At 35.5% G+C, this 14,636-nt stretch overlaps 1 protein-coding gene across 2 annotated transcripts in view; it reads right to left on the bottom strand.

Annotated features, from left to right (window-relative positions):
* Positions 1 to 14,636, bottom strand: part of YME1L1 (YME1 like 1 ATPase) — a 37,324-nt gene that overhangs the window by 16,204 nt on the left and 6,484 nt on the right. For both annotated transcript variants that reach the window (XM_032622327.1, XM_032622328.1), the window contains exons 3-10: positions 11,674 to 11,836; positions 11,033 to 11,131; positions 6,773 to 6,882; positions 5,271 to 5,421; positions 4,780 to 4,863; positions 3,563 to 3,645; positions 1,351 to 1,441; positions 252 to 404 (exon numbers count right to left, since the gene is read on the bottom strand). In XM_032622327.1, the coding sequence (XP_032478218.1) occupies positions 252 to 404; positions 1,351 to 1,441; positions 3,563 to 3,645; positions 4,780 to 4,863; positions 5,271 to 5,421; positions 6,773 to 6,882; positions 11,033 to 11,131; positions 11,674 to 11,836 (934 nt within the window). The remainder of the gene's footprint in view (positions 1 to 251; positions 405 to 1,350; positions 1,442 to 3,562; positions 3,646 to 4,779; positions 4,864 to 5,270; positions 5,422 to 6,772; positions 6,883 to 11,032; positions 11,132 to 11,673; positions 11,837 to 14,636) is intronic.

The following is a 14,636-nucleotide window of genomic DNA, read 5'->3' as shown; positions in this document are numbered from 1 at the left end:
AGCTTTTTCAATAAACTGGTGAGGCCCCCAGCCTCACCCAGCAATGTAGCACTTCCACTAGCTCTTCTGACTAATTGGGAGAAAAAAGTACAGTTCTATTTTAGCTCACACACTAAGTTATCCGAAACCGGAACCCTACAGTTTCAGCCAACTATATCAATCAGAAACAGGTAGCAAAGAGAGGGTAAGAAACCCTCTTCCTCTGAAGTTAAGAGAAATTAGTACTGTATGAAAGATACGTTAAAACCTACTAAAAAGATTTCTTATACGGCTGGCTCCCACACCCACAAACATCTCATCAAATTCTGATCCAGAAGCATAATAAAAAGGAACATCAGCTTCTCCGGCCACAGCTCGGGCAAGAAGTGTCTTTCCTGTCCCTGGTGGTCCAACTAAAAGAATTCCTAAAAGAAAAAATAAACAAGAACGGTTCAAATTAAAAATGAGAAACAAAGCCTGACATGAACTTATAACAAATAATTATTAATTTATATAGCTTTGCAGTTGAAGGCACATCAATGACCAATATTTTGAAACATAGCCAAAACGTATTTGTCTCTACTAATGATTCACTTCAGGATCTGCTCCTTAACTAATTCTCCTATATCATTTAAATACTGTTTACATATTGGGACAAATGCTGAAATTTGAATATGACTTTGAATTAGATTAATAGTTTTGGATCTCTGTTAAATTTCCTGATTTTAATAACTGTACTGAAATGGTGTAAAGAGAATATCCGTAATTCTTAGGAAATACACAATGAGGTATTTAGGGGCAAAGGAGCATGACATCTATAATTCACTTGCAAATGGTTTTAAAATTACACGTTATGTAAAGAAAGGAATGAGCAAATAGAACAAAATGTTAAAAAAATTTTGAGTCTCATGAGTTAAAAGTATGGAGGGAGGTGTTTTTTGTTTTGTTTTTTTTTGCGGTATGCGGGCCTCTCACTGCCGTGGCCTCTCTTGCCGCGAAGCACAGGCTCTGGACACGCAGGCTCAGTGGCCATGGCTCACGGGCCCAGCCGGAGCGGCATGTGGGATCCTCCCGGACCGGGGCACGAACCCATGTCCCCTGCATCGGCAGGCGGACCCTCAACCACTGCGCCACCAGGGAAGCCCTGGAGGGAGTTCTTTGTACTATTTATTGTTGCAATTTACTTAAAGTTTGAAATTATAACAAAATTTTAAATTACCAAAAAAAAAGATTACAGAACAGTATGTTCAGAATGAGAACTTATTTGTAAAATAGCAAGTAAGAATTAAACTTTGATCAAATTTGATAAGAGTTAAATTAGTGACATATTACAGTATTTTGTCAAGTTATGTGAAAGGGAAGATATCTTACCTTTCGGAAGTTTACCTCCAAGAACAGTAAATTTTTGTGGATTTTTCAAGAATTCAACAACTTCTTGTAATTCTTGTTTAGCTTCCTCCACCTAAAGTGATACAATTTACCAAGTAATTATTATATTACCAAGATACCCTCTTTGAATATCATAAATTTAACTGCAGATTAAATTAACTTGGCTTTTTGTTTCAGTGAAAGTATACAAAAAGGCCCCTTTAGAAATACTCAGAGTTTTCTCCCGACCCTCAATGCCAGTTATATGAAGTCTCCTTATATATCCCAACAAAAACCCTTTTTAACTGCTTCCTTTGGTTAAAAAGAACTGTTACATTCAAAATTCTCGTTAAGTGTGTCAGTGGCATTTAATATAAAGAGTCACCTATTAAGTTTCAAATCCAAAACTGTTTTGGACCTGGTTATAAGCTTCAATGGCAAATTATGTGGACTTACTATATATTAATGATAAGGGAGTCTGTGTTTAAGTTATAACATTAATTTGTGATTAGTTATGAGATCATTTTCATTACAAGGAACTACTACTAGATTATAAACGATTTAGTTCCTGACAAATGCCAAAGGACAGTGACAAAAATTAAGCTATAGCGTACTAATATTGTTTTATAAATGGCTGTGGTAAAAAAAATTTAAGAGATTTAATCTCCAAAATATAAAATATTGCAGAATTGAGATCCCTAGCAAAAATAAAGCCCAATCTGGCCAACAAAAATGGCAATCAGAAAACGAGTTCAACTTTAAAACTCTGATATAAGATTAAGATGCCTATCAGAAATGGTGAGCCATTTTCCTAGTCAGCATATAACCAGAAGTCACAAATGCAAATTGCTAGTGGCAAAACGGTATCAATCAATGAGTGCAGAAGGCCAGATGTAAAACAATAGTGGTGGCAATGTGCTGAACTGGAAAGCAACAGTCCCTTTAAAGACAACCACAACGTGGCTCTGCCAAAAAATACAGGCCTAGCACTCCAGGCTTCAATGTTCAAAAAACAAATGAACAAACAATCCGGAAATCTTTTTGTGGGTGAAACTTCAATTTAAAAATGTTGGCTACCAATGTAAATTAAAAATGCCTCTGCATGTGTACTTTCACATATTTATTTATTTTAAATTACACTGGCGTAATAACATATTCACAGCCAACCTGCAACCTCACATTACACAACTTTAAATAACTCTCAGTAAGAAAGCTCAAGTACATTGGGCAGCGTTAAAAAGAAAGTACCTGGGAAGGGGTGAATGTGAAACACATCTTTGGGCCAAAGTCCCACAAGACTTAGCACCACACACATACACCTCAGCTGCCAATGCCAAATCTAGGTTGTTTCTGTACTTCTACCAATTGGCTATAAATTGGAGGTTCCCACAACCCCTCCTTGTGTTTGATTAATTTGCTAGAGCAGCTCAGAGAATTCAGGAAACCAGTTTAGGTGCTAGACTACTGGTTTATTATGAAAGGATATAACTCAGAACAGCCAGAGGAAGAGACAGGTAGGGCAAGGGACATAGGAACAGGCACAGGCCCCTCCACGTCCTCTCTGAAAACGCTACGGTCCTCACACCTCCATGTGTTCACCAACTGAAAGCTCCCTGAACCCGGATCTGTTGGGATTTTTATGGGAGTTTTCTCACATAAACATGATCAATTATTAACTCCCTTTCCAGCCCCTCTCCCCTCTCTGGAGAACAGAGTGGAGGTGAAAGTTCTAAGGCCCTAATCATGGCTGGGTCCTTCTGGTGACCAGCCCCCATCCAGGCACCCACCCAGAGCCACCTCATTTGAACAAAAGACACTGCAGGAATTCCCTGGTGGTCCAGTGGTTAGGACTCCAAGTTTTCACTGCCATGGGCCCGGGTTCAATCCCTGGTTGGGAAAATAAGATCCGGCAAGCTGCGTGCAGTGTGGCCAAGGCGGAAAAAAAAAAGAACAAAGGACACTGCTATCACCCAGGAAATTCTAAGGGACTCAGAAGCCCTGTGTCAGGAACCGGGGTCAAAGACCAAACAGTAAAACAAAAGATGCTCCTGGTGCTCTTAGCACTTTGGAAATGACAAGGGTTTTATTTAGGACGTCTGTGCCAGGAACATGGGGCAGAGACCAATATATATATTTTCTATTATTTCAACCTTTAGAATAATAAAATACAATTAAGATAATGTTTGAGGAGATCAAGGTAAACTTTTTAACTTACTCCTTTAACATGTTCAAAGGTAACATTTTTCATCTGCACAGGATCTACGGCAGAATCAAGCCCCGTTGTTGTCCGGAAGCGGACTAAAGGGACATAAACAAATGTTTACATATTTGATAGATTCATAAAATACTAACTACCTTATTTTTCAGATGCAAGAAAGCCCAGAAAAATTAAATATCTAAGTTCACATATATTTAATCAGTGTGAGGAGTAGATATTAGGTCTTCTGGATTTTGAGATGGTATTCAAGGAATAAATGATTCATAATAAAATGACAAGAATTTTCCTCTTCTTATATCGAATAATAAAAATTTAAACCAGTGGTTCTCAAACTCCATTGTACATAATTAAGAAACACAAAGGAATAATCATCAGAGCTCATCCCACCCCTCCACCACCCTGCTGATATCACCTATCATCCCTATATTGGTTTTTTTTTGAAAAAACGGAGACAAGAGAAGGCAGATCTAGATATAAAAAGGCTATTCCTAGATGTTAAAACCTCATCTCAGGTTTGATGTCACTAACAAATTTTAAAATAACTGGGGCTACATGCAAGTTCTGGGAATGATTCCTTATACAGGTCAACCAATGTTCTTAATTGTAAATCAGTTTTTTTCTCTCAAGGTAATCCATCATAAAGAAAGGAGAAAACACGGGGTAAAAACTGAATGATAGTTGAAAAAGCAATTGGAACTGCTTAAACCTGACATTATTACTTCATTTTAGACTTGCAAACTGAGAAAATCTGGGACTCTATTTAAAGTAATTTTCCATATAAGTTTATTTTTACAAAATTCAATTTATTATTGTCTTTGAAACAGATGACTATTACACTTTGTATTGCTATTATAAAATTCTTCTACATGTTTTAAAAATTTTATTATTGGATAGGTATCATATTCTAAAAATCTGGGGAACTAACCACTACCAGAAGTAGATCTAACATTTCCATTCTAACATAATCCTTGGAACTTTAATTTCAATGCAAAAAACAACTCTAACATAATCCTTGGAACTTTAATTTCAATGCAAAAAACAATCTTAAAGTGACCCAATCCGAGAAGTCTTGACTTAGGAATGAAAGACCTAGACCCTGGAACTATAAACATTAATGTTTTCTTATCTCTAAGCCTTAGATAGACCAACTATGAAAAAGAAATGAGTATATAAAAGACAAAAAAAAAAGTCAGATAAATATAAAGAGCCTCTACCAGATAAAAATGGGTTTTTTAAGAGTCCATAAATGCCAACTACCAGCAGAATAAAGACAATCAGGCGAGTTCTTCTTAGAGAATCTGGAGAAAAAAGAAAAAGCCTTAAATCAAATTATATCAATGAGAAATGACATATCAATGAAATGCAAATATTAGGTTACTGACGGTAATCACATTTCACCACATGCAATATTGGAGCCTGGCATGTTTTGCATAATCTCCATGATTGCCTTTCAGCACCTGTTACCAAAAACTTCATGAAGCCACTCATGCTTCTATCGCTGACTTTGGCTTCTCACTTCAGAAAGTGAAAAGTGCCAGCAGATATTCCCACTTCTACACCACAGCTTAAGATACAAATATAACGAAATATAACCAATAAAATGTTGGGAAATTGTTAGAAAAGTTATTATAATCACTTAAAGGCAGGACTATAACTTTCTTTCAGATATTCTTCCCTAAATATGGATGCTGTCAAATCAACTCACCATTGGTTTTTTGTGTCAGTGCTTGAGCTTTCAGAAAACCCTCTGCAAAACCAGTTTTAAATGCATCTTGGTGAGCTTCAGGTATGTTTTTCGTTTTCATGAGTTTGTCCAAACTCTCAACGTCTGATCCTCTGTCCCGCAAAAGAAACCCCTAAATACGCAAACAATACATCAGTATCAGCTGATTATACAGATAATACTCCCCCAAAATATAACAACCACTCACAAAAAAATTCATTAAAATTCTAGAATTAAAAATTTTTATTGTCAATGTGAAGAATTAAGACTCAACAATAAATAATCAATGGCTAGGAAACTAACACTGGACCCTATACTTGCATCAATTAATATAGAGAAACTCTCTACATAAGACCACTAACTACACTGAAAACATTTAACAGGTCACATGTTGACTTAGGGTTCTAATGGCTTAGAATAGGTCACATTCCTTTATTTCTGCTGGAGGAAAAACCTCATTCATTTATTAAATGTTTACTGAGCACCTTGCATATACTTGGTCCTGTATAAGTTCTGAAGATGTAAAGATAAATAATCAATCATCTGAATGTTTTCAGTCTATTGGGCAGAGATACACAAATAACTAAGTTTTTGAAATCATTTTGATACTATGTTAGAGGTACTAGGTATGGTGGTAAAACAACTGCTACCTAAGAAGTCAGTAAAGGCCTTACAGAGAATGGCACAGCTGAACCACGGCAGCACAGAGCATGAATAATTTGACAGAGCCATGAAACAGCAGCCTTTAGTGCTCAAGAGCTATAAACAATCTTGTTTGACAGGACTTTAAAAAACCAAGAGAGAAGGAGGATAGGAGGAGAGGAGGGGGCACACTGAAAGATAAGAACACAAAAATGGTAGGCAGAATGCCAAATGATGAAATGCCATATGTATACACGGCAGAAGTCTGACAATAAAGCAGAGGAACACAACCATTACACTGATACATTTCAGACAGTCTGGTGGATGGCAGTCTGGAGGCTGGGCTAAAGGTAGCAAAACTAAAGGCAAGGAGACTAAATGAGTGTTTATGAGAGGAATCTAGGCAAGAAATAACTATGGTCTATCTATGCAGTGGGACTGGAGATGAAGACAGATTTAAGAAATAAATACTTAAGAGGCTGAATCAACAGGATTTTAGTGATTAATGGATGTGGGAGGTGAGAGAAGATGGACAGATCATAGCTGTCCAGCAGGTTTCTAGCTTGGGTGGATGCTACTTATCCAAGAATACATAAGCAGGTGTAGACTGACAGGGGAAAAAAAAAAAACAGAGGAAGACGTCTAACAGGCTAATGAAAAGATAAGCATGGCACCCAGGAGAGTTCTAGCTATATTGATTACACAGGATATTAATCCTTTATCCTAAGTGGAAAGATGGAAGAAAATCTATTAGTCAGCAATAGAAATCAGATATTGAACGTTCTTTTTAATAACTTGAAAATTACTGCTTTTTCAAACAACAGCATAAAAGGTCTAATTACCTTCACGAATGATGGTGCTGTATGTTGTGTTTCTGCTAATCTTTCAGAAGTGGACTGTAGACGTCGTGTCCTTGATTTTAAAGTTTTAAAACCCCGAGACTGTATGAAAACTGAATCAAACAGTATCACATTTACTTCTCATTTTAAATTTTTATAAGGAAAATGCGTAAGAATCAAAACTCTGACACTATTCCCATACACCCTGGCTATTATCTCATTTTTTAAACACAGTTCTTTGTTGTTATTACATTTTAAAATTACCAAGAAAAAGTAAAGTTGATTTATAGATTCAATCCGTTTTAATGACTTTAATTACAAGTGTGCTGAAATGTTCCAGAAGTAACCAATTGAACAATTCCATAACTATACTTCTATGTATTAAAACATGCTCTTTCTATAAAAATAGTACATAACTTTTGCAATTGTCTTCTTTCCCTTAACAATTTATCATGGACATTTTCCAGAAGAGATGAGGCAGTGCATTCAGTTTAATGGCTGTTTACAGTTTTCCCATGTATCAGGGTATGGCAATTTACTCCTCTACTTCCCTACTATGGGCATTAGCTGTTTCCTAGTTTTTATTGCTAAAAATAATGCTGCAGTTAAAAATCTTGTACATGTTATCTTTCATCACACACAGACTACATTCCTAAAAGTGACACTGTGAGACTTGAACTGTTTAACACTAAGAAACTGTCCTCCAAAAGGATGCTGTCAAGAATTTATACACCCACAAATGAATGAGTGTCCTTTCCTCCATATCCTTTGCAGCACTGAATATAAATAAAAATCTTTTTAATTTGTACAAAATCTGATGGGCAGAAAGTAACATTTTGTTTCAATTTGCATTTCAGATTAGAAGTGAGGAAAATTTTTGAAAACATTTTTAATTTTTTTTTTTTTTTGCAGTACGCGGGCCTCTCACTGTTGTGGCCTCTCCCGTTGCGGAACACAGGCTCCGGAGCGCAGGCTCAGCGACCATGGCTCACGGGCCCAGCCGCTCCGAGGCATGTGGGACCTTCCCGGACCGGGGCACGAACCCGTGTCCCCTGCGTCGGCAGGCGGACTCTCAACCACTGCGCCACCAGGGAAGCCCACATTTTTAATTTTTATTGATTATTTTTATTTCTTTAGTGAACTGAGCACTCATGACCTTTCATATTTTTCCATTTTCATTTGCAGAATATGGATATACTTTAAGATATACTTTTAGTCATGTATATTTCAAACATTTATTTTAATGTCTTTGTCTTTAGTTAAGTGATACAGTAATTTGTAAGGTTAATGAAGCCATGTCTTTTAATCTTTAGTGGTTTGTTCACTGTGCTTTGATTAAAGAGTCTCATCCTCACACTAAGATTTTAAAGGCAGTTTACTGACTTCATCTAATACTTCTACTTGTTTTCAGTTCTTTGGAACTTTTTAAGGTGTAAGAAAATAATCTGATTCCCTTTTTATGCCCAAATTTAAAATCAACTCTTTATTTTCCTAACCAATGTTTCGAGTTTTGATTGGAGTTGCACTGAAAATCTGGGTGCAAATTGATAATGTTAGAACACTAAGTTCTTCTGAAAAGGACTACAGTACTCTCTCACTTTATTTTACTCAGCTCTTCTTTTATTTCTTTCAGTCAGGTTTCATATGCATACATATATACATCTGTGTGTGTATATATATATCATGTTGCATATTTCTTGTCAGGATACAAGAGTTCATGGATTTTGAACGAACTGTAAATAAAACCTATTGCTAGGATAAAAAAAAAAAAAAGCGATTGATTTTTATGCATTTATCTTCTATGGCACCAGGGCAGCCTTTCAGTTGATTTTATTGAATTTTCTGGTAAACAATTGTATCACCTAATTATAAGTTTGCCCCCTTTAACTTATATAAAACTTCCTTTTTCTTTTTAATCAGATATTTCAGGATCTTCAAATTACTGAACAAAAACAGGATACTAGATATCCTGTTTCTCATATTAATGAGAACCTAACAGATACACTTCAGAAATTTTAAAAGTATCTATTCTACAAGTTTTTAGGAAGCATAATAATTAGCATATATATCACATGCCTTTTTATCATACACAAATAATAATCCTTTTCTTGTCTAATCAATTAACATGATAAATTAACATACTTCCTAATGTTAAATCATTCTTGTATTCCTTAATCATAATTTTTAGGATATTTCTATATGTGCTTTTTTAGACTTTACTTAGGATTTCTATATCTAGATTAAGGGAAATTAATCTATTGTATTCTTTTTGTACTAATATTTTAGTATCAGTCATCTCATGGAATAAACAGGGAAGCCTAGTCTATCTTTTTCTTTATTAAAAAAGTTTTAAATAACAGGAAGACTCCTGACCTTGGAAAACAGAATACAGCCATAAAACCATCTGAGCCTAGTGCCTTTGGGGCAAAGAGATTATATTTGAAAGATATTATCTTTCAAATTCTATAGTTATTGTCTTATCTCTTCCTGGGTCAATTTTGCTAGTAATTTATAACTCAAATAATTATGTTTCAACATATTTTTATTTACAATATAAAATTATATACATTACAATTTTAAAATCTTCATTATCTGTGACAGTTCCCACTTTTCACTTCTAACACTGTATTTTCTCATTTCTTAATCAGACTGTTTGTTCTATTTTCTTTTCAAATTAAATTGATTCTTGATTAAATTAAGTAAAACCATTTCTTGCCATTATATTCATTTAATTTAATGTGTCTTATCCATATTAATTTCTCACGTTCTTTTAAAGAAATTCTAAAAATAAATATTTAATCAATTTATTTCCCATCTTCCTTATTTCCTAAAATTCATACAATGCTTTCAGCTTCAGTTTGTCCTCAACCCAAAGATTTAGATATGCAGATTTTCAGTGTGGTTCAGGAATAATTGTCTGTAATTTGTTTTCAATTCCCTTCAGCCACAAGACACTTAGAAAAGTATCTTTAAACATTTCCACATATTTAGGAATTTTTTTTAGGTATCTTTTCTATTATTTGACTTCAGTTTTATCATATGATCTGAGAATCTGACCTTTGAGTTTTAACTTTTTTAAAAGTTATTAAGATATTTTTTATACCCTAATACATGCTCAGTTTTTTTCTTCCTTGAATATTTAAAACTGAGTGTATCATCCCTTCTTAAGTATTCTTCTGTCTTCTACATTAACCATTTCTTCAAAGAACTACAAAAGAGATTTCTTTGCCCAACCTGGTGCCTCTCCTTCATGCTATAAAATTTCCTCAAACATGGAGATTCTTGCAAACCATTTGTATTTGTAAAGAAGAACACAATGATCAGTACTGACTGCAGACAGGAGTCCTCAAAACTATCAAAGTGGTAAATATATTTAGACTACAAAACATAGACTTATGGTAAATGAGCAGGTACCTTTAGTGTATGATTCAAGTCCAAAGTAACCTGGGTTACTATCTTGTTTCTCTCTTTGGCATCAATCCTAAAACCAGGAGTCCCCTTTCAACATACACACACGGACACCTTATTAGAGATGTGTTCTTTTGTCTAAAAGTTGCAAGCCAGATCTGTTCTGTGACTGGCCCACTTTTCGCAATCTTTCAACTGTTTCACTAAATCAGCTACCCCAGAGCTCACTATTATTGACTTAGAACTTGGGGATTTTTCCTAAGTTCTACTGGAATTAGCATTACACACCTCTTTCATGTCACTCTACTATAAGCATCATGAGGGTTGATAACATATGTCTTTTTCAGTTACATAACTATCACTCTCGCCTAACACCTATCAGTAGTGCCTGATATTAAATAAATATGAATGAATACATATTGGATTTTGATATCAATGGGGTTTCGTCTACTTTACAAGTTCCAGAAAGTCATTAAATTTCTGGTCCATTTACAAAACCCCTCTGCTGCTGCCCTGACTTTTTTCTTATTTTTATCTTTTTTTGTCATTGCAATGGGATTTTGAAAATGAGAGGAGTAAACAAATGTGCTTAATTGTTTTGGAGCAGGTATACGTGAGCTCCCTAGAGTTTCCTTTACTGTGGCACTTGTCACTCACATTCAAAATTTAGTTATATTTCCCAGGTTAAAAGTTACACAGATATACCCAAACTAGTTGATTCCAAATATTCTCCAAGTTCTACTGTGAGCTACAAATGAATGTTTCTAATCATTAATATCATTTAAAAAGACAAATCTGAATAGATTAAATAAATCTATTATTTTTTTCAAAATAAGTACAACTGTTGCTTCATACCTGGCCAGTACTGAAGATCTGAACAAATTCGTTTAAGAGTTCTTGAATGTTGTCTGTACAAGCAAGAGGAACGTAAAGTACTAAATATATCTAAGCAACCTGGAGGGAAATTGTAAAAAGTAAATTTTCTAACGGTCAAACAAAAAAGTCATGAAATACAACAAATAATTTTACCGAATATTAGAAAAACCAAAATGAGTTTTGCCTTTCATTTGCCCATGTATGACTCTGCTTTTTGTATTTTTATCTAAAAGCATTGCAAATTTAATCACATTTCTTCATCATATTAGTGTCTATCACTTGTCCTTTGGATTATCTTTTTTTATATGATCTACAAATATAGCTGCCAATGAAATTAAATTCAAACCAAGAGGTAAAAATATATATGTCTAGCTAAAGTTACTTTTAGCTAAGAGCACGGAGAAACAAAAAAATTGCTATTTCCTAGAGACAATTTCAAAACTCTAATCAAAAAAAAAAACAAAAAAACAAAAAAAACCTCTAATCAACAATGTAATGAAACACTGGAAACCAGAGGTGTATTAATAAGTGGTATCAAAAAAAAATAAGTGGTATCAATTAAATTATCAATAGTACTGTAATGGCTTACCTTCATTGGGACACAAAATATATTAACTTACCATATTTATTTTCAAAGAAGGACTGTGCAGATACATGAGATGTATGCCAATGGGAAGAAACGTTTTTGTCCTTACAAATTCCAGGAAGTAGACTGTCTACCAGTTGATCAATTTGTCCAATTTTTAATTCAGATAATCCAAGGTCCCTTAAGTTAAGTATAGGCTGTAAAAGATTAATTCAACCAAGTAAGCATTATTATTTTTTAATTTTTATTTTTTTACTGACATATAGTTGATTTACAATGTTTCAGGTATACAGCAGTGATTCAGTTATATATACATATACTTATATACGTATAAATATATGTATTCTTTTTCAGATTATTTTCCATTACAAGTTATTACAAGATATTGAATATAGTTCCCTGTGCTATACAGTAGGTCCTTGCTGTTTATATCAAGTAAGCATTATTATCAAGCTATTTAACTTGAAGAGTACTTATCAATTGAAACAATGTGAATTTTTTTTTTTTTTTTTTTTGCGGTACGCGGGCCTCTCACTGTTGTGGCCTCCCCCGTTGCAGAGCACAGCCTCCGGACGCGCAGGCTCAGAGGCCATGGCTCACGGGCCCAGCTGCTCTGCGGCATGTGGGATCTTCCTGGACCGGGGCACGAACCCGTGTCCCCTGCATCGGCAGGAGGACTCTCAACCACTGCGCCACCAGGGAAGCCATTAAAAGGTGCTTTTTAAGGTAATAAAAACTGTAGAATATAAACCACATTATTATAATGGAATCAGAAGGACTACAATATTCAAGAACTACAAAGATATTTTATCTTTTAAAATAGGGAAACCAAAAAGTCTATTTATAATACAAAGGGAAATGCAGATTTTTAACTAAGACAGAAATGTATGCCCTTTACATAATGAGTATCAAGTCCTAGGAACATAAAGAGAAATAAGGTACATATGAATATGATAATTATCATACAATAAGGTAACTGCTATTACAGAGATATTTTTTTAAAAAGTCATAAGAGAACACAACAACTAATTTCCTAAGTGATAAGGCTTCACTGAAATAACACTTAATTCACAAATGATGGGGGCAGAAACCTTGGGGAAGAGGGCAAACAAAAAGTCATCAAAGGGCTTGGAATGTTTGAGATGCAATAAAAAGTTTAGTGACCAAAGAAAGCACTAGAAAGATGGGCTATGGCCATATTGTGAAGAGCCTTGTTTGAATTTATTTCTATAGCTAATATCATTAGTTTTGTTTTATAGGAAGAAAATAGAAGACAAAGATGATAAGCTGGAGAACAGAAGGCTGATGTAACAAGAGAAAAATGGTATGAACCCGAACTGAGCCCTGACTAAGAAGGATGCAAATACCAAGTCACAGACAACAGACATTTGAAGAAACCAGTACAGTATAGGGATTGTGATGGAGAAGGATGGATGTGCTGGTTATTGATTTGTTGTCTCTTAGCTCCTCTTCATCCTTTTTTTGGCTCCATGTTCATGGATCTGGGCCCTTTGAATATTTTTCCTTTGTTGGTTAGAACATTAAGCTGTCAGTAGAGGGCACTGGAGAGACATTGTAGGAGGAGTTTCTGCTCCTGGTTCAGGCTATTGTGTTCACTCAGCGGGCTTTTGTGTGCAACATAACACCCATGGGTTTCTCCAGGAGTGGTTCCTGCCACTGGTGCAGCTTCTCCAAAGCCTGGTTCCTACAGTGCACAGTTGCCAGCAGTACCCAGCAGCTTTTCCAGTAACACACATCCCCATGAACAGCTTCTCCTGGTACCCAAGGGGGCAGATTTCCATCAGGTTCAGCTGGCATGGCACCAGTGACTCCTGTGCCATTCAGTGAGCCAAGGCCATTCCCTCTCCAACAACCTCAGAACCTCAGCCCAGGGGTGGAGAACTCTTCCTGGGAAGCTCTCAGTCCTGGGAGGATTAGCTTGAATCCGCAAGTCCTATATATTTGAATTTTCTTTACTTATTACTAGCCAATCCCTAGTTATTCTAATCCCATTAGACCAGGGTTTTTAAAATATTAAACTAAACTTATCCCCTGCCTGCCGACGCAGGGGACATGGGTTCATGTCCCGGTCCAGGAAGATCTCACATGCCACGGAGCGGCTGGGCCCATGAGCCATGGCCGCTGAGCATGTGTGTCCGGAGCCTGTGCTCCGCAACGGGAGATGTCACAACAGTGAGAGGCCTGTGTACCACAAAAAAAAAAAAAAAAAAAAACAAAACACTGGAATCTGGGGAAGCAGCTCAGTTTTAGACATCTTAATTTCGAGGTCCTTGGAGCCTATCCAGAGGGGTATTTTAATAAGCCACCAGATAATTACTTTAAAACTTTAGAGATACTTTAGAGTTGGAGATAGATTTGGGAGTTATCAGCATATAAATATATATAGACATTAAGATATATAATCTGGGAAACTATGCAAAATGAAAATTAGATTACAGATAAATGTACACACACTATGTAAAAGGCTGGCGATAAAAACGCCCAGCAAAAAAAAAAAAAAAAAAAAAAAAAAGAACGCCCAGCAAAACAGAAAGAGAAAAAAAAAACCCATCAATGTAGTATCACTCAATTTATGAAAGTATTTTGAAAGCAGTGGATGTTCAGCAAGGTCAAATGCTAAGGAAAAGCTGAAAAAGATGTGGATTTTTAAAAAAGGCCTGTACTTACTGCTAAGGAAGTCAACAAAATATACCAAAACAAGTCTATAAAATGGTAAAAGTAGTAGCCAAACTACAATGGGATGTAGTATGAATAAAAGTTTAGCAAGAACAGATGTTAAGTTCAGAGTACTACTTTTTCAAGAAGTCTGAAAGCAACAGGAAAAGAAGTCAGTAGCTTGAAGGAAGTTGAAAGTTTTTTGCTTGCACTGTGAAGTGGGTGTTTGGATGAGCAAGACTTGATGAAAGCAATGTAACCTCAGAGCAAAGGAAGTGCGAGTAGAGATGACGGAGGATGCTTAGGAAGAATGAAAATGTT

Source organism: Phocoena sinus, chromosome 2 (genome assembly GCF_008692025.1).
Source record: "Phocoena sinus isolate mPhoSin1 chromosome 2, mPhoSin1.pri, whole genome shotgun sequence".
Classification (NCBI taxonomy): Eukaryota; Metazoa; Chordata; class Mammalia; order Artiodactyla; family Phocoenidae; genus Phocoena; species Phocoena sinus.
This window is presented reverse-complemented; position numbering and strand designations above follow the sequence as displayed.